Below are 26615 nucleotides of genomic sequence, written 5' to 3'. Positions count from 1 at the left end.
ACCATCTCATCCTCTGTCAACCCCTTCTTCTCCTGCCTTTAATCTTTCCCAACATCAGGATCTTTTCAAATGAGTCAGTTCTCCACATCAGGTAGCCAAAGTAATGGAGTTTCAGCTTCAACATCAGTCCTTCCAATGAACACCCAGGACTGATCTCCTTTAGAATGGAGTAGTTGGATCTCCTTGCAGTCCAAGGGACTCTCAAGAGTCTTCTCCAACACCACAGTTCAAAAGTGTCAATTCTTTAGCACTCAGCTTTCTTTATAGTCCAACTCTTACATTCATACATTTCTACTGGAAAAAACGTAGCCTTGACTAGATGGATCTCTGCTTGACTAGACGGACATATGCTGTCTAGGTTGGTCATAACTTTCCTTGCAAGGAGTAAGCATCTTTTAATTTCATGGCTGCAGTCACCATCTCCAGTGATTTTGGACCCCCCAAAATAAAGTCTCTCAGTTTCCCCATCTATTTGCCACGAAGTGATGGGACCGGATGCCACGATCTTAGTTTTCTGAATGTTGAGCTTTAAGCCAACTTTTTCACTCTCCTCTTTCACTTTCATCAAGAGGTTTTTTAGATCCTCTTAGCTTTCTGCCATAAGGGTGGTGTCATCTGCATATCTGAAGTTATTGATATTTCTTCCGGCAATCTTGATTCCAGCTTGTGCTTCTTCCAGCACAGCATTTCTCATGATATACTCTGCATGTAAGTTAAATAAGCAGGGTGACAATATACAGCCTTGATGTACTCCTTTTCCTATTTGGAACCAGTCTGTTGTTCCATGTCCAGTTCTATCTGTTGCTTCCTGACCTGCATACAGATTTCTCAAGAGGCAGGTCACATAGTCCGGTATTCCTGTTTCTTTCAGAATTTTCCACAGTTTGTTGTGATTCACACAGTCAAAGGCTTTGCATAGTCAATAAAGCAGAGATAGATGTTTTTGTGGAACTCTTTTGCTTCCCTGGTGGCTCAGATGGTAAAGTGTCTGCCTGCAATGTGGGACACCCAGGTGCGATCCCTGGGTTGGGAAGATCTCCTGGAGAAGGAAATGGCAACCCACTCTAGTATTCTTGCCTGGAGAATCCCATGGATGGAATGGAGCATGGTAGGCTACAGTCCATGGGGTCGCAAAGAGTTGGACACGACTGAGCGACTTCACTTTTGCTTTTTCAATGATCCAGTGTATGTTGGCAATTTGATCTCTGGTTCCTCTGCCTTTTCTAAATCTAGCTTGAGCATCTGGAAGTTCATGGTTCACGTATTGTTGAAATCTGGCTTGCAGAATTTTGAGCATTACTTTGCTAGCATGCGAGGTGAGTGCAATTGTGTGGTAGTTTGAGCATTCTTTGGCATTGCCTTTCTTTGGGATTGGAATGAAAACTGACCTTTTCCAGTCCTGTGACCACTGCTGAGTTTTCCAAATTTGCTGGCATATTGAGTGCAGCACTTTCACAGCATCGTCTTTTAGGATTTGAAGTAGGTCAGCTGGACTTCCATGACCTCCACTAGCTTTGTTCGTAGTGATGCTTCCTAAAGCCCACTTGACGTCACACTCCAGGATGTCTTGCTCTGGGTGAGTGATTACACTATCATGATTATCTGGGTCCTGAAGATCTTTTTTGTACAGTTCTTCTGTGTATTCTTGCCACCTCTTCTTTATATCTTCTGCTTCTGTTAGGTCCATACCATTTCTGTCCTTTATTGAGACCATCTATGCATGAAATGTTCCCTTGGTATCTCTAATTTTCTTGAAGAGATCTCTAGTCTTTCCCATTCTGTTGTTTTCCTCTATTTCTTTGCATTGATCATTGAGGAAGGCTTTCTTATCTCTCCTTGCTATTCTTTGGAACTCTGCATTCACATAGGTATATCTTTCCTTTTATCCTTTGCTTTTTGTTTCTCTTCTTTTCACAGCTATTTGTAAGGCCTCCTCAGATAGCTGTTTTGCTTTTTTGCATTTCTTTTCCATGGGGATGGTCTTGATCCCTGTCTCCTGTGCAATATCACAAACCTCCATCCATAGTTCATCAGGTACTCTATCAGGTCTAGTCCCTTAAATCTGTTTCTCACTTCCACTGTATAATCATAAGGGATTTGATTTAGGTCATACCTGAATGGTCTAGCAGTTTTCCCTACTTTCTTCAATGTAAGTCTGAATTTTGCAACAAAGAGTTCATGATCTGAGCCACAGTCAGCTCCTGGGATTGTTTTTGCTGACTGTATAGAGTTTCTCCATCTTTGGCTGCAAAGAATATAATCAATCTGATTTCAGTGTTGACCATCTGATGATGTCCATGTGTAGAGTCTTCTCTTGTGTTGTTGGAAGAGGGTGTTTGCTATGACCAGTGCATTCTCTTGGCAAAACTCTATTACCCTTTGCCCTGCTTCATTCTGTACTCCAAGGCCAAATTTGCCTGTTACTCTAGGTGTTTCTTGACTTCCTACTTTTGCATTACAGTCCCCTATGAAAAGGACATCTTTTTTGAGTGTTAGTTCTAAAAGGTCTTGTAGGTCTTCATAGAACCGTTCAACTCTAGCTTCTTCAGCGTTACTGGTTGGAATATAGACTTGGATTACTGTGATATTGAATGGCTTGCCTTGGAAACAGACACAGATCATTCTGTCGTTTTTGAGATTGGGTCTTCTTTAGATCATCTCAATAATGCTTTATAATTTTGTGTGCAGAGGGATCTTCGATTTTTAACTAGATTTATTTCTATGTATTTGAAGTTGTTTAGTTATTATATATGTTTACAGGCTTCTATTTAGTTTTTCTTGCTTGTTGCTGGTATATAGAAATATAAATGACTTAAAAAATACTGATTCCTACTTAATGAATAATTATAACAGTTTTCTGCATTCTTTATTTGGGCCCCAGGCCTAATATCTCATTTGTCTCTCTAGTTACAAGCAACTGTTCTCCAGACTGACCTATGCCCTAATGGGTTGCATACCAAAGGCTCTAATGCCTTTGAACTTCTTCTGGGTTTGGGCAATGAGTCCCATAGGAGAGGTCTGTTTTCTTGTTTGGTTCCATTCCTATGAGATTGCCTCTGGCTGATTGTCTCTCAGCAGAAAGTCATGGCTCCTCTCAAAATGGTTGATTCTGCAGGGGTTAGTCTCCCAGTTTTCATCCCATTCCTTACTTGAGCTTACTGGTAATAAAAACTCTAGTGCTGTTGGCCCTGAGTTCCATCACTGTCCTGTGTGGCTCTACTATACTTTGCCTACAGTGGTGGGAAAGTTGTCTTGTAAACAAGCTCAGCGAGAGCTATCTCCATCTGTGTGTGCTATGTCTGCTGGGATACTGGCTGAAACAGGTGGTTCAGTTCAGTCCAGTTCAGTTCAGTTGCTCAGTCGTGTCTGACTCTTTGCAACCCCATGAATCGCAGCGCACCAGGCCTCCCTGTCCATCACCAACGGAGTTCACTCAGACTCATGTCCATCGAGTCAGTGATGCCATCCAGCCATCTCATCCTCGGTCGTCCCCTTCTCCTCCTGCCCCCAATCCCTCCCAGCATCAGAGTCTTGTCCAATGAGTCAACTCTTCGCATGAGGTGGCCAAAGTACTGGAGTTTCAGCTTTAGCATCATTCCTTCCAAAGAAATCCCAGGGTTGATCTCCTTCAGAATGGACTGGGTGGATCTATTTGCAGTCCAAGGGACTCTCAAGAGTCTTCTCCAACACCACAGTTCAAAAGCATCAATTCTTCGGCGCTCAGCCTTCTTCACAGTGCAACTCACACATCCATACATGACCACAGGAAAAACCATAGCCTTGACTAGACGGACCTTAGTCGGCAAAGTAATGTCTCTGCTTTTGAATATACCATCTAGGTTGGTCATAACTTTTCTTCCACAGAGTAAGCGTCTTTTAATTTCATGGCTGCGATCACCATCTGCAGTGGTTTTGGATCCCCCCAAAATAAAGTCTGACACTGTTTCCACTGTTTCCCCATCTATTTCCCATGAAGTGATGGGACCAGATGCCATGATCTTCATTTTCTGAATGTTGAGCTTTAAGCCAACTTTTTCACTCTCCTCTTTCATTTTCATCAAGAGGATTTTTAGTTCCTCTTCACTTTCTGCCGTAAGGGTGGTGTCATCTGCATATCCGAAGTTATTGATATTTCTCCCAGCAATCTTGATTCCAGCCTGTGTTTCTTTCAGCCCAACATTTCTCATGATGTACTCTGCATATAAGTTAAATAAGCAGGGTGACAACATACAGCCTTGACGTACTCCTTTTCCTATTTGGAACCAGTCTGTTGTTCCATGTCCAGTTCTAACTGTTGCTTCCTGACCTGCATACAGATTTCTCAAGAGGCAGGTTAGGTGGTCTGGTATTCCCATCTCTTTCAGAATTTCCACAGTTTATTGTGATCCACACAGTCAAAAGCTTTGGCATAGTCAATAAAGCAGAAATAGATGTTATTCTGGAACTCTCTTGCTTTTTCGATGATCCAGCGGATGTTGGCAATTTGATCTCTGGTTCCTCTGCCTTTTCTAAAACCAACTTCAACATCAGGAATTTCACGGTTCACGTATTGCTGAAGCCTGGCTTGGAGAATTTTGTGCATTACTTTACTAGCATGTGAGATGAGTGCAATTGTGTGGTTGTTTGCGCATTCTTTGGCATTGCCTTTCTTTGGGATTGGAATGGAAACTGACCTTTTCCAGTCCTGTGGCCACTGCTGAGTTTTCCAAATTTGCTGGCATATTGAGTGCAGCACTAGGCTCAACTGGAATTCCATCACCTCCACTAGCTTTTTTCGTAGTGGTGCTTTCTAAGGCCCACTTGACTTCACATTCCAGGATGTCTGGCTCTAGATGAGTGATCACACCATCGTGATTATCTGGGTCATAAAGATCTTTTTTGTACAGTTCTTCTGTGTATTCTTGCCACCTCTTCTTAATATCTTCTGCTTCTGTTAGATCCATACCATTTCTGTCCTTTATCGAGCCCATCTTTGCATGAAATGTTCCCTTGGTATCTCTAATTTTCTTGAAGAGATCTCTAGTCTTTCCCATTCTGTTGTATTCCTCTATTTCTTTGCATTGATCACTGAAGAAGGCTTTCTTACCTCTTCTTGCTATTCTTTGGAACTCTGCATTCAGATGCTTATATCTTTCCTTTTCTCCTTTGCTTTTCACCTCTCTTCTTTTCACAGCTATTTGTAAGGCCTCCCCAGACAGACATTTTGCTTTTTTGCATTTCTTTTCCATGGGGATGGTCTTGATCCCTGTCTCCTGTACAATGTCACAAACCTCATTCCATAGTTCATCAGGCACTCTATCTATCAGATCTGGGCCCTTAAATCTATTTTGCACTTCCACTGTATAATCATAAGGGATTTGATTTAGGTCATACCTGAATGGTCTAGCAGTTTTCCCTACTTTCTTCAATTTAAGTCTGAATTTGGTGATAAGGAGTTCATGATCTGAGCCACAGGCAGCTCCTGGTCTTGTTTTTGTATAGAGCTTCTCCATCTTTGGCTGCAAAGAATATAATCAATCTGATTTCGGTGTTGACCATCTGGTGATGTCCGTGTGTAGAGTCTTCTCTTGTGTTGTTGGAAGAGGGTGTTTGCTATGACCAGTGCATTTTCTTGGCAAAACTCTATTAGTCTTTGCCCTGCTTCATTCCATATTCCAAGGCCAAGTTTGCCTGTTACTCTAGGTGTTTCTTGACTTCCTATTTTTGCATTCCAGTCCCCTATAATGAAAAGGATATCTTTTTTGGGTGTTAGTTCTAAAAGGTCTTGTAGGTCTTCATAAAACCGTTCAACTTCAGCTTATTCAGCATTACTGGTTGGGGCATAGACTTGGATTACTGTGATATTGAATGGTTTGCCTTGGAAACAAACAGAGATCATTCTGTCGTTTTTGAGATTGCATCCAAGTACTGCATTTAGGACTCTTTTGTTGACCGTGATGGCTACTCCATTTCTTCTGAGGGATTCCTGCCTGCAGTAGTAGATATAATGGTCATCTGAATTAAATTCACCCATTCCAGTCCATTTCAGTTCTCTGATTCCTAGAATGTTGACGTTCACCCTTGCCATCTCTTGTTTGACCACTTACAATTTGCCTTGATTCATGGACCTGACATTCCAGGTTCCTATGCAATATTGCTCTTTACAGCACCGGACCTTGCTTCTGTCACCAGTCACATCCACAGCTGGGTATTGTTTTTGCTTTGGCTCCATCCCTTCATTCTTTCTGGAGTTATTTCTCCACTGATCTCCAGTAGCGTGTTGGGCACCTGACCTGAGGAGTTCCTCTTTCACTATCCTATCATTTTGCCTTTTCATACTGTTCATGGGGAACAGTATGAACTGTATTATTTCCACATTGGTCCTTTAGTTGTCCCTACCTCATTTTACTATTAATGACAATAGTAGTGTCAAACATATGGTTCAGAACATATATTACATACACAAGAAACCTCCTATCCTTATAAAATGTTGTCTCCATAATGCTGCCAAGGTTGAGCTATCAATAAAACCCCTGCCCCTTTATATATGGGCCTCCTTGGTGGCTCAGATGGTAAAGAATCTACCCACTTTGTGAGAGACCTGGGTTTGATTCCTGGGCTGGGGAGATCCCCTAGAGGACGGCATGGCAACCCACTCCAGTATTCTTTCCTGGAGAATCCCATGGACAGAGGAGCCTGCCAGGCTACAGTCCATGGGGGTGCAAAGAGTTGGGTACAACTGAGGGGACTAAGCACAGCACAGTAGTACTTGCCTTGTGGCAATTAGGTGCATTATAAAGCAGTAAATCTCAAAGGCTTCCCTGCACTGAACTGTCTCATTGCAGTAGCAATTGTCATTAGTTTGAGACACCAGACCAGTGCACAAAGTATCTGGTAAATTCAAAGACTAGGTAAGCATCAGAGATGGGTAAAGCAAAGTCAGATCTAGAATAGGCATCAATTCTAGTAAGGACAAATTCCTGCCTCATCAAAATGAATGCAATTCATTTTCATTCACCAAGGCTGGCTGATCCTTTCAAGGAATGGTTCCGTAAGAAGCCTCAGGGTTGGTTGTTGCTTCTGCACTGAGTGATGGAAGAAGTTGGGCCAACCCAGGTGAAGAGAAGCCATGCTTTCAAGAATGATTCCTGTCCATGCTGCTGTGGACTTCTGTCCAAAGCCTGTTCAGTAAGCACACGTATTGTTAGAAGAGGAGGCTGATTATTATTTGTTAAAACCCTAGCCGTCTGATTACTAAGGGCGTTTTCCACACACAGTCATATTGGTGAATCTTTTCAAGAGACAAAATTCAAGTCTTCATTATTATTGCAAGCAAGACACAGACTTGATTCGCTTATGCAAAAATAATTTATTGGAGACCTATGAAGCAGCTTACTTAATCGAAGGGGATGTCTAGACATCAGAAGATGTCTGACTGTGGGAACTGGGGTGATAGTTAGGGTGGCTATATAATTCATCATTTCAACCATGACACTTTTGAGAGTGAAAGGGAGTGTTATTAACAATTATTTTGGGACAACTGGTATTCATCCCAGCATGTGTTCCCATGGGGATAGTCTCTCTGGACATTACAATTAGGATGTTTTAGCTCCAGCTGTCTCTCATCTTTTTTGCCTCTCCACTTAAATTTCAAACTCTGGGGAGACAGAGACAAATTGCAGAACTTGAGTCACATGTCCATGCCTGGGACAGGGGAGCATGGGAAAACTTGACTAATGGTCTCACCAGACCTTAACCCAAGAGCAGAGAAGTATCCTAAAGAGAAGTTAAAAATCTCTTATTAGATTAAAAAAAAAAATTCCTAGGCAGGCAAAATAGCAAATGTCTACTCCCCCTAAAGAAACATATTAGGAATAATTAAGACCCAAAATGACATGTTTTCCTGTAGACAATGCTTGAAATTTCCACTGTGCAGTGTCAGGCATTGAAAAGAACATGGTTATTTGGAGCCAGGGGCCCTGGATTGAAGCCTGACTCCATCACTTTTCAGCTGTTGTCACTTGATCCAAGGGCCTCTTTTTAGACTCTGCCACTTTACTTCTAACACTGGGATCAGAATCCACGGAGGTGGAGGAAACAGAATGTTCTGAACACGGAAGGAAATAATATATGCAAATCCCTACTGAAGGCTGGCTCGCTTAGATTCTCAATGACTCATCCCTCCACCACCCCTACCTGATTCTTTTCTTTAAAAAAAAAAGAAAGAAAGAAAGAATAAGCTAGTGAGAAGTTGCTGTATAGCACAGGGAGCTCAGCCTGGTGCTCTGTAACAACCTAGAAGGGTGGGGGAGAGGTGCGGGGTCGGGGTGGGGGGTTGGAAGGAGGGGATATATGTATATTTGGGCTTTGCTGGTTGCTCAGATCGTAAAGAATCTGTTTGCAATGTAGGAAACCAGTGTTCGATCCTGGCAAGATCCCCTGGAGAAGATCCTGGCAAGAATCCCCAGTATTCTTGCCTGGAGAATCTCATGGACAGAGGAGCCTGGTAGGCTATGGTCCATGGAATCTCAAAGAGTCAGACATGACTGAACGGCTAACACTTTCACTTTTCACACAGCTGATTCATGCTGTTGTAGGACAGAAACCAACACAATATTGTAAAACAATTATCCTCCAATTTTAAAAGAGATTAAAGCAAATAAAAAGAAAAAAGTCAATGTTCCTGCAATCAGAATGGAATAGTTCAGTCTATGGAGATGAATGAAGATGGGTTTTATTTCTGATGCCACCATTTACAGCTATAGGGCTTTGGGTAAGTTTTGTAACTTTTTCAAGCTTTAATTTCTTTAAAAGAGAGAAGAATATCCATTCTAGGGTGTTTTAGGAGGCTTAAATGGGATGAGAGTTTTCAAAGAGCCTGGCACCCTCGCCAGCACCAGTGGGTACTCAATGAACACGGTAGAATTGGCATGTTCCGTTCCGGCTCATCAGAGCTGCTCAATGTTTCTGAGATAAACAAGAACCCCTGCAGCAAAATAAAATGTTCTCAAACTGCAGAGCAAATAAGCAATTTGTTAGGAAGTTCATGAGATAAGAAGGCATGAATAATTTCCAGGGTGCCCTCCGAGGTAGAACAGCAGTCTCTGGCGGTTATGGAAGAGTCAGTCAAAATCGGCTTCCAGAAGCAGCATGCATCTGAAGAAAGAAATTCCTCCTCTTTTTGGACAAAACTCCAGAATCTATTAGACTTGTTCCTCCCACTCCCATTTTACTGTGGTTGTCACTGTTAACTGTGGAGCTTGGGGAACAAGCTTACAAAGCAAACTTAGAAAGTGGAACTGGAAAGGCAGTGTGAGTTTTATTTCCACATCTTCCATTTTGTACTTGAATTTAGAAAACAATTACCTATCTCTAATATCAATTCTTGCATTTGCAAGAGAAAACAGGGCTTCGCAGTTTTGGCAAGTACCATGGGGCCGCCCCTCTCCACCACCCCAGTCCATGTTACATCATGAATGCAGCTGGACACTGTTTCCTGTTGAGCCCAGAGGGGCTTCAAAACCCCGCTCTAGGGGCCGCTGCAAATCAGTCATTATGAGTCTTGAAATAAATTATGTTTACAGTAGTGAACATGATTTTTTTGTTAGTCACTTAGTCGTGTCCAACTCTTCGCGAACCCACAGACTGTGGCTTACCAGGTACTTCTGTCCATGGGATTTCCCAGACAAGAACACTAGAGTGGGTTGCCATTTCCTTCTCCAAGGGATCTTCCCCATCCAAGGATCAAACCTGGTCTCCTGCATTGCAGGCAGATTCTTTACCGACCAAGCCACCAGGGAAGCCTAAAGACAGTTAATGCTGTTTCAGGGTTTACTGTGTGCTTTATAGACTATACTCACAACAGTACTAACTCTTATTATTCCTACTTTATAGGTGGGAAAACAGTAAGACAAAGTGATTCTGAGAAAGGCATTGATATGAAAGCCTTTCTTCTCTCTTCTTAGTCTTGACTTGGAGGAAAAAGGAGGGACTTCCTGCTGTGAAGGCTTCTGCCTTCTCAGAAAAGCCCTAGAAAATATGCTTCTGCCTTCATCTTCCTCTCTAGAGCCATGAGCCTTTGTCTGGTAGAGAGGAGAATAGTGGCCTCCATTTGGCCATGCAGCATGGAAAATCTTAGATCTTGGACCAGGGATCAAACCCCGCCCCTTAATTGGAAGTGTGGAGTCTTGTCTGTTGGACCTCAAGGGAAGTGCCCAGAGCTAGGTTTTAAAGCTAGGTTTTCAACTCTAAAATGCATAGAATGGGAGGGGAAAAAAAAAAGAGCTTACCAGACCCTCAGAGAGGGGTCAGCAGGATGGACAGGAAAACGTGCTGGTCTAGGGGTTAACAGGCAGGAAGTGGTGTCCTGACTCAGCAGCTGACTTCAGCAAGTCACTCAGCCCTCTCAGCCTCCTCTCTACCCATCTCTGTTTGTTTAAAATGTTGACATTGACCCTTGGCCTTCCTTGGTGCCATGAGGACACAGCTGACTCTGTGCAGAGACAGGAGGTGATGTCAGCAGCCTCTATCATCGTTCCCACCCCTGGGCTGCTGCTCCTTCATTATTCATCCACCTTGACCTCCATCTCGCTCTCCGTCCCCACCCCCTCCACCCAGGCTGGTTCCACCTTCTAACAGGTCTGAAACAGGGCAGGATGGGGACACGGAGAAAGCAAGATGCAAGAGTCCCTGAGAGGCCTTGTGGCAAGGGCTCCTTTCCTGGCTGCTAAAGGTTTTTAGGGGGAGATGTGTGCATGGGGGTCTTAAGGCAAAGAGCAGGTAGGCTAAAGATCAGGACACTGGCCAAGCAGACTGTGGGCTGGGCCTGGTAGGCACCTGGCAGAGCTCAGTGGGGTAGACTCCTGACTGGGACTGCAGGGTCCCCAGGCTCAGAGGATTACCTTAGGAATCCAGTTACTGGATCGGGGGAGAAAGGTGGCTCCAAGACCCCACCTGTCCTGGTCCCCAGAGCTCTGAGCTAGGGAAGCTGAGCCTTCAGAAGGCAGAGGGTCTGGGGATAGAATGCAGACAGGTGCTCACGGACACAGCTGACCAGCAGGGCTGCCCACGCAGCCTTCGATTTGCTCAGAAGCCTCCCCTGTCCTGTTTGCCTGAAGTTTGCAAATGGTCAGAGCCAATGGAGGCCATCTCAAGGCTTCGATTCTCTCCTGCCCACATTCACAGGACAGGATCTGGTCTATCTATCTGGATAAGTGTGGACCCTGAATGATGTTCAAACCCGTTTCCTCATGTCTATATTTTGGGTCAAATTTCATACGGGGTGTAACTTAGGAACTGCTCGAGTTCCTCTGGAAAAGATTTGACTTCCAACCTGACTAAGGCAGCCGAATGGGCTTTCAGTGCTAGAAAACACCAAGGAGGAACCAGTCTCCTCCAGGAAGATGACGGCAGCCCCACCTTCCCACATTCAGTGAAAGCTGCTCAGTCGTGTCTGACTCTTTGTGACCCCATGGACTATACAGTCCATGGCATTCTCCAGGCCAGAACACTGGAGTGGGTAGCCTTTACCTTCTCCAGGGGATCTTCCCAACTCAGAGATTGAACCCAAGTCTCCCGCATTGCAGGTGGATTCTTTACCAGCTAAGCCACAAGGGAAACCCATTCAGAGGCCTCCACTAACTCACAAATGATAACCTCTCCATGGAGATATGTAAGAGTCCTCTTTTTATTTTCTGGACAGACCTTTCCAATAGAGTCACATCAGGTCAAGTTATTCCCAACTACCTATTCCCTCCGAAGTGATGTCCAATCTCCTTATCTTGGCTTAAAAGACATAAAATCATAATCTAACCCCAGGTATCCTACAGTTTTTGCCCTCTTCTGCACACAGCACTCTCCACAGGCCCAGGTACACTGAAGTCACGTCTGTTCAGTGGAACTGCTGGATCTTTTCATGGTTTTCTGCCTTTGTGTGTTCTTTAATTCCACACATATTTATTAAGCATCTCAGGTGTACCACGCTGTGCTCCAGACCTAGAGAAGAGAGAAAAGGACATTCAAATTTCCTAATTCAGAAAGAGAAATAGACATCAAACTAACAAACAAATAAGCGTACAAACAATGGCGGTGGCGGTGGTTTAGTCTCTAAGTCATGTCCGACTCTTTTGACCCCATGGACTGTAGCCCGCCAGGCTCCTCTGTCCATGGGATTCTCCAGGCAAGAATACTGGAGTAGGTTGCCATTTCCTTCTCCAGGGGATCTTCCTGACCCAGGAATCGAATCCGGTTCTCCTGCACTGCAGGCAGATTCTTTACTAACTGAGCTATGAGGGAAGCCCATACAAACAATGTCAGTGATAAATACTCCTGGGGGGGTTAATGCCAGATAAAGGGATAGGAAGTGATAGAGGCCACAATTTTAAAGCAGGTAAGAAAGGTAACTTAATAGAAGACGTCCAAGCAGAGACTTGAATGAAAGGAAGGAATCAGCCATGAAAATATCAGAAGAAGAAGAAGGGGGTCACTCCCAGGTGGAGCGGTCACAGTGGAATATTGGTGCACGAGGTTAAGAAATTCCTTCCTCTTATCCAGGTTACGTTGAAGCGGAGGAGATAGACACTACAGAAATAATCTTGTACTGCCTGGACCCTGCTCTGGATTGCCTGTGACAATCACTCAAATAAGAGAGAGCAGCGTGGTGTGATGTCTATTATTACTTATGTGTGTTGGATCAGTTCTCCTAATCATTCAACTCCAGTTTCTTGGGTCTCCTCATTGCTCCATTGGAGAAGGATATGGCAACCCACTCCAGTATCCTTGCCTGGAGGATCCCATGGACAGAGGAGCCTGGTGGACTGCAGTCCATAGGGTTGCAAAGAATCTGGCACGTCTGAGTTGACTAACACTCATTGCTCCACATCTCTCAGATCTCAGGAGGATGGAATCGTGGTGGTCCTCGAACAGGACATCCTCTGCCCACGTCTTCTTGGGGTCCCATAATACCCCAGTGTCTGGTCCTGCCACATACCTCTGTAGGACCCTCTGGGAACAGATCAAGGTATTTTAATTTTAAAGAGTGGGTTTGATAAAAAGTCTCTCCATCCAACATTTCGACATTTTTAATCTAGTATCCTTATGCTTAAACATTGCTCGTGACAAGAGAGTTCATTCCCCCACCCACACAGCCAGTAAGCTCCTGCCCATTTTGAGCAGTTCGACTCGTTAGAGATCAGTCCTTTATTGCAGAACACAAACCTAACTCCTAATGATTTGGCAGTTCCAATTAAAGCTGTACAGTAGATGCCTGTGGCCCTTGGAGATATTCTGCTTTATTGCCTGGAGGTTTAATGTTTAACATGGATTATCAATAATAGAAATAGATTTCACTTATCTGCCTTCTTTTGAAAACTCAGAAGACTTGTCAACAGAAGGTTGGTTTTTACTTCCCTGGTGGCTCAGATGGTAAAGAGTCTGCCTGCAATTCAGGAGACCCGGATTCTATCCCTGGGTTGGGAACATCCCCTGGAGAAATGGCAACCCACTCCAATATTCTTGCCTGGAGAATCCCATGGAGAGAGGAACCTGGCGGGCAGGCTACAGCCCATAGGGTTGTGAAGAGTCGGACACAACAGCCACTAACACACTTTGCCCTTTAGCAGCTGTCCAGTTTTAGTTGCACTCTGAGTGAGCCCCAGCACCTCATCCACCTCGCTCATTCTCATCGTGCTCCCAACCTCCATAGTGGTTGAACTGAAGACCTCGCTTTCCTGCCTCTACTTCTGGGAAGGTTAACAGTCCTCCATTATCCTTCATCTGACAACCGACCCTGCTCTGGATTCAGGGACCATCGCTCTCTCGAGTTTCTCAAGCCCAACATCCTCGCTGTGTTCAGCTCCCTGGCAGGATCAGGCTTCCAAACTCTTTGCCATCTTGGTTTCTCCTCTAGATTCTGCAGTTTGTTAAGATTCCTGCCCCGCCCCCACCCCCAACCAAGAAGCAGCATTCACCTGTTGGGTGGCCAGTACAGCCGATGCACAATGAATTTTTCAGGTTTGTTTCCTCCTTGGAAACTCTGGGTTTGTACTTGTTCAGATTTCTCCAAGTCCTCCCACCACTGCTCTTGTTTCATTTGATTCAATGTACCTTTGACATTTTAATTTTACCCTCCTTTCATTTGTCTGCCACCTGCCCAATTCTCCCACGCATCATTCAAGATTTTATTAAGAGATTATTGCTTACCTACGAAATAAATCTCCTCAGATCTCAGTAGCTGCCAGTTCAGGTTCACTTAATAATGTCTTCCTTGATCTTTTGCAAACAGTTTCACACTTGATTAAGAATCTTGGTAAATCTTTCCAACATACACACATGCATATGCACTTACCCACACACTAATACGCAGCAGGCTAACGTATTGATTCTTGTGATTTTCTGCTAAGAACTGTATCTTGATTGGGAAGGAGCGTTTTATAAGTGACCTAGGAATGCAGTGAGCTGAGAATTGACTTCCAAAGTTACCTAGGAAGGTAATAGAAGAATTCGGTAAAGCTGCCATCTTTTCAGAGTAGACATTGCCAACTCAGACAGTTTAATTGTTTTGAACATGAAGGAAATTAATTTAGTATTCTCTAAACATGCCTCCAGTTAGCTTGGGACCACTAGCCCTGAAAAGAAGAAAAGCAAAACTGATGAGCCAAAAGGAAGTGAGAAATAGATTTCCTTTTACACAAAATTAAATTGCTTCTTGGTTTCCACGGTTTTCTTTGTTACACTGATGCAACAAGAGTGCCATTAGGACTCTGATGGAGTAGTAATTGAGCACTTACTGTATATGAGTACCACCTAGTCATCTTCTTATTGGATCCTCATAGCAGCTTCATGCAAGGAGGAGACAGAGGTTCAGGGCAGGGACGTGACTTACTGAGGTTGTCTGTCTGCTTCTGCGTCTTGCCAGGTGTAGGCAGTGGAGAGCAAGGAGGAGGTGTCTCTTCTCTTCGCTCAACTGTTTTATTTTAGGGCAGCTTCTCTCTCCTCAGCACCCGGTTTCCTCCTGGAGCACGTTAGCTGTTATTATTTAAGGTGATAGGGGAATTCAGAGATGAGGAGAAAGAATGCATATAGTACAGGTCTTGCTGCTGCTAAGTCGCTTCAGTCGTGTCCGACTCTGTGTGACCCTATAGACGGCAGCCCACCAGGCTCCCCCGTCCCTGGGATTCTCCAGGCAAGAACACTGGAGTGGGTTGCCATTTTCTTCTCCAATGCATGAAAGTGAAAAGTGAAAGTGAAGTCGCTCAGTCGTGTCCGACTCCCAGTGGGATTTTCCAGGCAAGAGTACTGGAGTGGGGTGCCATCACCTTCTCCAAGTACAGGTCTTAACACATAGTATATACTCAATAAATGGGCTTCCCAGGTAGCTCAGACAGTAAAGAATCTGTCTGCAATGTGGGAGACCTGGGTTCAATCCCTGGGTTGAGAAGATCCCCTGGAGAAGGGAACAGCTGCCCACTCCAGTATTCTGGCCTGGAGAACTCCATGGACAGAGGAGGCTGGTGGACTACAGTCCATGGGGTCACAAAAAGTCAGACACAACTGAGTGACTAACACACACACACACACACACATACTCAGTAAATATCATAGAAAAGAGCATAGAGTTCAGGGCAATAGAGCCTCCCTCTTAATGGTCATGTAGGACAAGGTCAAGCAGAGATGTTTGCTCATTCAACAAATATTTCTTGAAAAAGTAAAACATTCTAGGCAGAAACAAACTGAGAAGAGGGGAATTGCCTAGTGCAAAGTCCTTGATATAGCTTTAGCAGCTTAACTCTATATTCTTTTTCTAGAGAAGAAAATAGTCCTAAACCAAGCTAGTAACTTAATCAAGATCGAGTGACTGGTTCCTGGAAGAGACTGAGGTCCAGTCTACATTTGCTCAATTTTCTAAATGCTTGCTGATTCTGCTGAATCATTCCACTTCTTCCTGAGGAAGGTTTCAGATTTCTGTCACCTGATTGGGAGGCTGCAGGGTGGGAAAGTGAGAGCAGGAGTGAAAGGGAATGAGTGGAGGGTAGCGGAGAGAGGGGTCAAGGCAGAGACCTCTTATACTTACAGACCAGTGCCCCAGGCTTGGCAGGGATCCAGGCCAGACCAAAGAGAAGCTTCTGAGGCTTGAGAAATCACAGAGCATCTCTTAGGACTCAGCTTACCTCCCTCTCCTCCACTGAGGCCTCATGGCTGTACTGTCTGCTCTGCAATCAAAAACAGCTCTTCGTCTCCTGAGCCAGTGAGGAAGACATGAAGACCTAAGGACCAGAAATTCGATTTGCAAACTAATGTAATCCTGAGAGTGGGAACCCCATTTTGAGGTCAGTTTTTATGCGACACAAGTGGCCTAAATAATATCTTAAAAGCCCAGCCAGAGGGAGTGGTACTAATCTGAAGGTCACTGACCTGTAACCGCAAGGAAGGCTCTGACCTGACCCCTTCCCTCTGTCCCTGAGTACTCACCTGTGTCACTTGTGGGAAGTGGCCTAGGGTTGTATAAAGAATGGGGGTTTGGAAACAGGTTCGAATGATGGTTCTCCATTTACCTGTCAAATGGCACATGGCTTTTTGAGGGCCAGTGTTGCAAACATCAGCAAGACAGCTTGATTTAGCTGAGGCACAGAAAGAGATTGCTGGACGTCACCCTGGGGAACCGAGCCTTGGAGAAAATCACAAGTGTGGGTGCTGCCAGGTTTCTCTCTTTCATCTTCTGCCCCTGCATCTGGGTTTCATACAACCCTCCTGTAAATAAGATCCTGCCAGGGACAATGGTTTATGAGCCTCGAAGAACCTCGGAGTTCACAGGTTGACCACCAGAGAGAGATTAGTGTGCTCTCCATAGGATCAATTCAAATGTCTCAGAAAAAGAGTCTGGTAGGTTCAACACAGGTCACGCCTGAACCAATTAACTATCCAGATGAGCAAAATTATCAATGGTAGCATATGGAATGAGGGAATAACTTCCCCCAAAAGATTATGAGATTTCCAGTAAAAGGGAGTGAGATCAGAGGGAAAAAAAAAAAAAAAAGATGTCCCTATCTTCTGAAGGAATTCTACTGAACCTCAATTTGGTCATTAATAGAATTGGAGTAATAGTTATCTTACAAGTTTATTATAAAGATTAACTTCAATAAAATGAGAATATAGCACCTACTGTAAACACAATGAGCTTTTATTATTCACAAATTGAACAGCTTTTATCTTTCCTACACTTTTATTATTTCTCCCATGACTAATGTAAGCATAAAGTAAAGCTCATTACTGAGAATATGGAAAGTGAAAATATGAGTGGAACTAGTCTCCCATATTCTATATTGATGGTCATGTAACTTTCTACACAATTATCTAAAACATCTTCACCCACTCATTTCACTTAGTGTAATTCACAGATATGTTTTGACATGTTTTTGTAGAAGAGGGTATAGACTGAACTTGGTCTGTAACTACTGATGGGTCAGGTATGTCTAGTGAGAGAGGGAGAATATATGCATTCTCGACCATAAATTGTCATGTGCTGCTTTGCAGATAAGGAACCTCAGTTGATGAGAAGGGAAACAGTGAGTGTGCAGATGGCCTGGTCATGTTTGTGGAGGCCACGTGGACTTACACTTGAACTTAGAGAAAAGACCTTCAATTAATTTGGAATGGGATTCTTAGAGCTTCATGGAAAGGATGATTTCTCCACCTTCTTTCAGAAATATGAGAGGACTTTCCTAGTGGTCCAATGCTTAGGACTTCTCCTCCAATGTAAGGGGTACAGGTTTAATCAGGGAGCTAGGATCCCACATACCTAGTGGCCAAAAAATCAAAACATAAACAGAAGTGATATTGGGACAAATTCAGAAAGACCTAAAAATGGTGCATATTTAAAAAAAAAAGAAAAGAAAAGAAATCTTAAGAGAAATACAATGAGATCTTGATGACTTGCAACGGCATGGTCCTTGCTTTTCTCTGGTACCAAGAAGACTGTGATTTCAGAAGCATCAGAGACAACTGTCTTGGGACAGGCTTGTGAGTCGTGCACCCAAAGGCAGAAATTTTGAAGGTAGTGGTCATCGGCAAAAACTCAGGCAGGGAAAACACAAGCAGAAAGAGAATGCCACTTCAGGGCTTCAGCTACAGACCACCCTCAGACCCCACTGCTGCCCCACACACTACATGAGACATTCTCCTTTGATGATATTCAGAAATAACTGAGTGAGACTTCTTAAACAGATGAAGGCAAAAGCTAATGACTTTTGACAAAATACCATATATGCTCAGATGAGGTGTAGGGGAATTCATAATGAACTCTAAGCAAGCATCAGTTGTACATCTTCGTGTCTACATAGCTGCTATTCTATCAGAGATGCAATAGAATCTCTTTATTCACTCCCTTATTGTTTACTGGTTGGATGGCTCCCAGTCGATCCTTATAATAAAATCTGTAATAATGAACAGTGACCCACTAAGCCTTTGGTTGGGCTCATGATAATTTTTAAACATAATATGGATGAAAGAAAATAGATTTTACGGCCCCCCTAAGAAGAAAAGAATAAGATCATTGTGCAGTGATTGATCAGAGTACAAATTAGAGAGCAAAGTAATTAAAGTGGATCAAGAGAGTTAATACCCTTAATATCCAATGATGTATTTTAACTCAATAGTTACATAAGAAGAAAGAAATGTTACAGTTCATGGGATGTGTGTGTGCACGCTTAGTCATTTTGCAACCCCCTGGACTGCAGCCCATCAGGCTCTTCTGTCCATGGGGTTTCTCAGGCAAGAAAACTGGAATGGGTTGTCATTTCCTTCTTCAGGGAATCGTCCCCACCCAGACTGAACCTGCATCTCCTGTGTTTCCTGCATCAGCAGGTGGATCCTTTACCACTGAACCATCTGGAAACCCATAGTGTATATACACATGCCTATGTAATTGCACGCTATGCTGTGCTTAGGCACTCAGTAGCATCTGACTCTTTGTGTCCCCATCAGCTGTAGCCCACCAGGCTCCTCTGTCCATGGAATTCTCAAGTAAGAACACTGGTGTGGTAGCCATTCCCTTCTCCAGGGGATCTTCCCTACCCAGGGATCAAACATGGGTCTCCGCATTGCAGACAGATCCTTTACCATCTAGAGCCGCCAAGGAAACCCTATAAACAATCATTAAAGGCAATGTTAGAAGGGTGCTTTGCTGGATCTTGGGACATCTTATGTCCTTGTGTTACCCAAACTAAGGAAGAGTTTGCTTCTTATCGGCCTTAATCATGAGCAGTCACTACTATGGATCTGGTATTAGGGGTTTCCTTTTCTGTCTAACCAAATTCCAATTCTTTAAGCTAACTAATCCATGTGAGTTAGGACCCCAGTGGCCCACAAAAGGGATCCATAGTCATAAGAATGTCTTTTGGAGAAATTGTCTGAAAATGAGCTTCTTAGGAGCTTGTGGATTTTGTAAAGGCTCTTCTGGAGTTGGGTGGAACTGTAGATTGTCCTCCAGGCCCCTCAATCCTGTTTTCAGCAAAACAGATTACTGTGTATTAGTTTTATTCTTTTACTGTCCCAGACATGGTTTCCTTGGAGTCTAAGACTGATCAAGCACTTTCTTTTTAGGTTTATTTTTTATTTGGCTGCTTTGGGTCTTACATGCAGTATTCAGGATCTTCCAGATTCACTGTGGCATGCAGGATCTTTCCGTTCAGTTCAGTTCAGTCGCTCAGTCGTGTCTGACTCTTTGCGACCTCATGAACTGCAACATGCCAGGCCTCCCTGTCCATCACCAACTGCCAGAGTTCACCCAAACCCATGTCCATCGAGTTGGTGATGCCATCCAACCATCTCATCCTCTGTCGTCCTCTTCTCCTCCTGCCCTCAATCTCTCCCAGCATCAGAGTCTTTTCCAATGAGTCAGCTCTTTGCATCAGGTAGCCAAAGTATTGGAGTTTCAGCTTCAACATCAGTTCTTCCAAAGAACACTTAGGACTGATCTCCTTTAGGACGGACTAGTTTGATCTCCTTGCAGTCCAAGGGACTCTCAAGAACTTTCTCCAACACAATTCAAAAGCATCAATTCTTTAGCACTCAGCTTTCTTTATAGTCCAACTCTCACATTCATTCATGACCACTGGAAAAACCATGGCCTTGACTAGACGGACCTTTGTTGGGAAAGTAATGTCTCTGCTTTTCAATATGCTATCTAGGTTGGTCATAACTTTCCTTCCAAGGAGTAAGCATCTTTTAATTTCATGGCTGCAATCACCATCTGCAGTGATTTTGGAGCCCAGAAAAATAAAGTCAGCCACTGTTTCCACTGTTTCCCCATCTATCTGCCATGAAGTGATGGGACCGGATGCCATGATCTTCGATTTCTGAATGTTGAGCTTTAAGCCAACTCTTTCACTCTCCTCTTTCACTTTCATCAAGAGGCTCTTTAGTTCTTCTTCACTTTCTGCCATAAAAGTGTGTCATCTGCATATCTGAGGTTATTGATATTTCTCCTGGCAATCTTGATTCCAGCTTGTGCTTCCTCCAGCCCAGCATAGCTGCAGCATATGGGATCTAGTTCCCCAGCCGGGGATCAGACTGAAGCCCCCTGCAACGGGAGTGTGGAGTCTTAGCCACGGGACCAGCAGGGAAGTCCCTCAAGCACTTTCTCCCCGACAACACTGTAGGAGTCCCTGTTGGTCCCTGCTGGTTCCCTGTACCATCACGCCCAGCTCTGTCCCTTGCCAGAGTTGAGATTCTTCTGTAGTCCTCGTGTTAAACAGCTTAGCTGTCCCCTAAGGTTGTTATGGCTCCCACTGTTACATAGTACCCTTATATACCAAATGTAGTATGGATCACTTGTTATATTACCTATTATTACATGTTAAAGTCCACTGATTTCCCCCACTCCAGTACTTAGCACTGACAACCTCAGAATGAGGGAAAAGAAGAATTCTTTAATATTTCTTTTGTAAGAATTATTAGTCTATTTCTCCCACAAAGAGCAGAGCTTTATTTTATTTTCCCTGATCACATAAGCAATATATATTCATTGCGAAAAATTTGAACAATACATAAAATTATAAAGAAGAAAATAAAAATGAAAACCCCAGCTTTCTAAGCTAACCACCATTAAAATTTTGTCATCCTTATTTCAGTCTTCTCTTCATGCAAATATGCAGGGAAGAACCTTATCATTTCAACTAAGTGGGGAAATCACCATAATATTATTTTATTCAACGATAGCTTCTTTTTTCTTTCTTCCCCTATCACTTACCAAATAATACACACACACTGTCTCTCTATCCTCCACATGCAGATGTATATAGATTTTTAAAATTTGTTATCTTTATTTGATTTAGCGTATATTATATAATATATAATAATGTGCATGTATAATACATAGTCATTAAATATATGATAAATCTATTAATTAATTAATGCCTGGATAATTTACATAATTAATTGTACTCAGAAAATCCATATTGAGGGCATATATATACTGATTGATATTTCTCTCTCTCTACATCACTCTCTCATATATCTGTATATCATATATATATATGTATAAACATATATAAATATATATGTCCCCAATATTCCAAATGCATATACATACATATACATATGGACAATAGATAATCCATATGAATATACATGATATATATATAATCTATATAAATACAGATATACATTTGTACATAGGCTAACTGTGGAAAGCCAATCATTTGAATCAGGGAGAGAAGCATTCCAACTTATTGACTGTAAAGATGATTTCAGTAAGTGGGCAATTATTTTCTATCGAATGCCTATGATGGCCATTACAGTGTTTTGAGCAGATAAATGACACGATCTGACTCATGTTTTGAAAAGATCACTCTGGTTGTTACGCTGAAGGAAAAACAATTGTAGGTCGAGACTACAGGAAGAATTGTGAGGATGCTGCTTAAGGAATCTGGGGAAGAGGGTGTGGTGTCTCTGAGCAGGGGTGACAGTGTGAGGTATGAGAAGGTATAAGAAGCAGTAAAGAGCTGGATGTAATCCGATGGTGGAGCCCACAGGAGTTCTTGTTGGATCAGATGCTGGATCTGAGGAAAAGGGAAGGAGTCAGAGATGACTTGAGGGTTTGGGCTTGAGAATCTGGAAGGATAGAGTTTCCTTCAACTGAGATGGAGAGCATTGTGCGGTAGGCGATCTGGGGTAGGGGGGAGATGGCAGATACATTGCCAAGAAGGGAATGTAGACAGAGCAGATCAAGAATATGGTTCCAGACAACTATGACATTAAAATTTGAGGAGAGGAAGAGAAATCAGCAAAGAAGACTGAAAAAGGGATGCCATCTTATAAGAGAGAACTCAGGAAGCAGTGAAAGTGTGTCAGGGACTTGGGGATTATTGGAAACCTCAAATGCTGCCACTGTCTGTCACAGGTCAGCATCCCTAGGGAAGAGACATGGAGACAGAGATTTCCAAGAAGGTGGTGTGTGGGTTGGGACACCCGAGAGGTAGTGAGGGAGGCAGGACTGGGTAGAGGAAGAAGAGAAGAAAGCAATGTGGTTGCAAGGAAGGCTTCAGCCACACTCAGTAGGAACTCTGGAGCAGAAGGTGGGCATTCAGATATTATCTTGAATTGAAATAAAGCTTTGGTGGCCTGGCACAGACTAGTCACTCCATGAAGCCCCCACAAAATATTGCATGCAATTCCTTAGGGGAAATTCCTGGGAGAGACTCAGCTGCGAGCAGCCAACACTCCTGGCAGCTTCAGGAATGAATGCTTTAACCTTGAAAAGGGAACCTGGGGGGCATGCTACAGCACCCATCTTTGGGAGAGATTCAATTGAACATAGGTTTCCAAAACATGGAAGTCATCTGTGATCTTCATATGAGCATTTTGGGTGGAATGGTAGCTAGCTTGGAGTGTGGTCAGAGTAAATGGGTAGGAAGAGCCTGATGAACTATTCAACACAAATACATAACAACCACCACGTTAATGTATTTTGATGCAAAGAAGAGCAAAGATAAAGAGCTGTGACGCTGGAGGAGAAAGTGAGGTCAGAAAAAGGGATGTTCTATTTGTAAGTCAATGGTCCTGATCAGAGGGGTAGAAGATCATCGTGATGTAAGGGCCGGTTTAGAACTGGTGGAGCAATAACCGTGAGGATTCTTTTACAAAGTGTTTTAGATTTTTTTTTTTTTTTTACGTTGCATTGCATTTGCAAGAACCTACAAAAATATTGAAAATTGATGGAGCTAATGGACATCTCATCTTGTGCTTCATTTTAAGAGAAACAGCTTCAGAGTTTCACTTTTTGAGAATGATGTTTGAGAGGAGATTTTTTATAAATAATGAACCATTATATGATCAGTCCCTCGATCATGCCCAAATCTTGTGTCTTCATAGTCTGTAGCCTGCCAGACTCCTCTGGCCATGAGATTTCACAGGCAAGAATACTGGAGCGGGCTGCCATTTCCTACTCCGGGAGATCTTCCCCACCCAGGGACTGAACCCACGTCTCTTGTGTCTCCTGCATTGGCAGGCGGATTCTTTACCACTAGTGCCTCCTGGGAAGCCCAATGAAACTAGGTAACAATTCATTTTTCTAATATTATTTTTCTTAGCTATAATTGTAATAGCTACTGAATTTTATCGAATTTCTTTCCAGCATCTGATCCTGTGTTCTTACCCTACCTCCTTCTTGCTCCTAACATGCAGCTCTGCAGTGGAGGGGTTAAGAGCAGGACTGAGAAGCAGTACTTCCCAGGCGAGGTTCCCAGCCCTACCACTTTGCTCTGTGTGATCATGGAAGTTTAACTTATCTTCGTAATGCCTTATGTTTCTTATCTTCAAAATTCATTGCTAATTGTTAACCAAACAGGATTACAGTGACAGAGGAATTCAGCTAAGCATGTAAATCATTTAGCAGATTATCTGGTGCAGAGTTCCTGCTGAAACCACACTGGCCTTCAACATTTTGTTATTCCCATTTTAAAAGGTTTCCTGTATCTTTGAAAAAACCCTACCAGATCATAGTACATGATCTTATTAGTTAATGTTAAAATTGTGGCCTCCCGTATGATAAAGAAGGTTTTTGTAATTATTTTTCTATTTTTTAAATATTTTTAGAATTATTTTGTAATTATTGTCATTGCTTTCTTTTTTAAAGAATTTTTCAGTATTTAATGTTAACACTAACCTTAGTATTAAGGTTATGCTGGCTGCACGGTTATTTTAGAAGTTGAGCTTTTTGGTTTTCCTGTATTGTCAGAAGTTTCAAAATAACATAGGCAATAAGCCATCAGGTCCTCAGACCAAATCTCTAATCACTTTTCTTTTTTTTAACTTACATAATAGGTTTATACTTGACATAGTACTTCTCACCATGGAGATGTTACTCAGTTAATATAAACATTTTTTGTTTTTGTTAAACAACAGATCTCTTCTCCATTTCAATGTCAATATAAAGTATTTTTTTTTTTTTTACTTTAACTCTCTCCATTTCAATGTTAGATACATTGAATACATTTTCTGAACATTTTCCCACACAGAGATAAGTTTTAATTTCTGACCAACTGTATTTAATGTCTAGGGACAGTACTAACTTGGGAGATAACAAAACAAAAATTCAATAAAAATATGGAGAAAAAATTCCTCAATGATGCAGGACAGTGGCAGTTTCCTAGGATTCTGGGCAAGAGTTTCCTTCTTCCTACTGAGAATTCTGAAACTATGAAATATTACTTATGCAAATTTCAGCAAATGCAAATTACAGATGGCATTTTCCGGTGCATTATCTGTCGTGACAAAAACATGTTGTTTTCCCTTTAACAGAGTATATCAATTTGTTCCTTTTTATGGGAAAATAACCAATAATATGAAACTTCTCTATTAACTGTTTCTTGGGAACTTTCAGACACCAAAGCTCAGTTCTGAAACTCAATAGCACAAAGGTTTTCAGAGGAAGGTTTGATTCAGGAGGCCCTTCAAAGTCACATCTGTCCATTTCTTTTTCATGCAGACACCCCCAAACAAGCACCAATGCCTGTAATGCTGAGAATCACACCTAACAAGAGAGCAATTGCATCTCCGGCTTCTACCGCTTCAACAACAGGCAGCACCAAAAGCAATGAAAAGAGGACGAGGAACAACTGTGTTGAAACCGAGATCATGACGTGGCTGGTCCTTGAAGGATGAAGATCTCAAAGAAGGCGGCACTGAATTCTATCTGACTCCCTTCCAGCAGCTCCGGATGCTGAGGCTAAGAGATTCCACGTGACAGCGCCTACTTCAAGGAAGCAGCCGTTACAGAAAAGCTCTAATCACTTTTCCAATCCTCTTTTTTTTTAAATAATTAATCTGTTTCTCTTTCTTCTGAAAGTTTGTAGTTTGATTGGAAGATATCCATTTTTCTGGGTTTGTTTACATGTTCATTTATTTGCTATGGATATATACATATTATTAACTTATAATTCTTAAAATCTCTTTCATATGTGTTTATACCTCCCATTTCATTTTGAACCATGAATATTTTACTGTTTGTCTGTTTTCATTAGTCAGCCTCAAAAGGCATTTACTTATATCATTAATCTTTTCAAAGAATCAGATTTTAAATATATTTATCCTAAAATATATTCCTTTTTATATATTTCATTAATTTGAGCTTTTATTTGAATAAATCTTTCTTCATTGAGACTTTTTGGGTTGTTCTTGGTTTTTCTTTCCTAAGAAGAGGCTAATTTCCTTTATATTTTGTCTTCCTTCTTATAAAACAATGCTATTACTCTGTATTTTCCTCTCTATATTGATTTGTTGTGCCCCCAGGGTTTTGATATAAAGTTCTCTCTTTTTCATGTTTTTTAGGTAGTTTGTAATTTCAGTTGCAATTACCAGCTTTTTTAAAATTCCAAGTAGTTAATAATTTGGGATGATATTTTATTAATTGTTTAAGGTCAGTCATGATGATTTTGATCACAGCATATAATCTGTCAAATTTCTATTTTTGAATTTCTTAAGCTTTTTCATAGTCATAAATATGATCAATTTTTGAAAATGTTTGTTGCTTGGTCCTTGTGGCTCAGATGGTAAAGCGTCTGCTTACAATGCGGGAGACCCGGGTTCGATCTCTGGGTGGGGAAGTTCTCCTAGAGAAGGAAATGGCAACCCACTCCAGTATTTATTCTTGTCTAAATGTTTGTTAGACATATGTAAAAATGTATAATATATATTCAAAGAACAGGGTAACATATATATATATACACACACACATACAATTTATAAATATGTACAACATGTGAATTAATTCCAGTGTATATAATACTAATGTTTCTGTTTTTACTTTCTTACTGTATGCTTCAGTATATTTTTATGCATCTTTTTATTTTCAGTTTTTCTCTATTACTTTGTCTTAAATTCATTTGTGTCAACCATATGGAGACAGGTTTTATTTTTAAGTAAGTTTGGCAGTCTGTCATTCACATAAAGTATAAAGAACAACTATAAGGATTTTCAGTCTCTTGGAGTGCAAGGAGATAAACCCAGACAATTCTAAAGGAAATCAGTCCTGAATATTCATTGGAAGGACTGATGTTAACACTGAAACTCAAATACTTTGGCCACCTGATACGAACTGACTCACTGGAAAAGACCCTGATACTGGGAGAGATTGAAGGTAG

The 26615-nt window shown here is 42.2% G+C and overlaps 1 protein-coding gene across 1 annotated transcript; it reads right to left on the bottom strand.

Annotated features, from left to right (window-relative positions):
- Window positions 1-24742: 24742 nt before the first annotated feature.
- Window positions 24743-25344, bottom strand: LOC120879053 (small integral membrane protein 30-like). Its single transcript, XM_040262084.1, has one exon. It carries the CDS (start codon window positions 25110-25112, stop codon window positions 24954-24956), a length of 159 nt encoding a protein of 52 aa, XP_040118018.1. The 5' UTR covers window positions 25113-25344; the 3' UTR covers window positions 24743-24953.
- Between the last annotated feature and the right edge of the window lie 1271 nt (window positions 25345-26615).

The sequence above is a fragment of the Oryx dammah genome, unplaced genomic scaffold (assembly GCF_014754425.2).
Source record: "Oryx dammah isolate SB20612 unplaced genomic scaffold, SCBI_Odam_1.1 HiC_scaffold_19, whole genome shotgun sequence".
Taxonomy (NCBI): domain Eukaryota; kingdom Metazoa; phylum Chordata; class Mammalia; order Artiodactyla; family Bovidae; genus Oryx; species Oryx dammah.
This window is presented reverse-complemented; position numbering and strand designations above follow the sequence as displayed.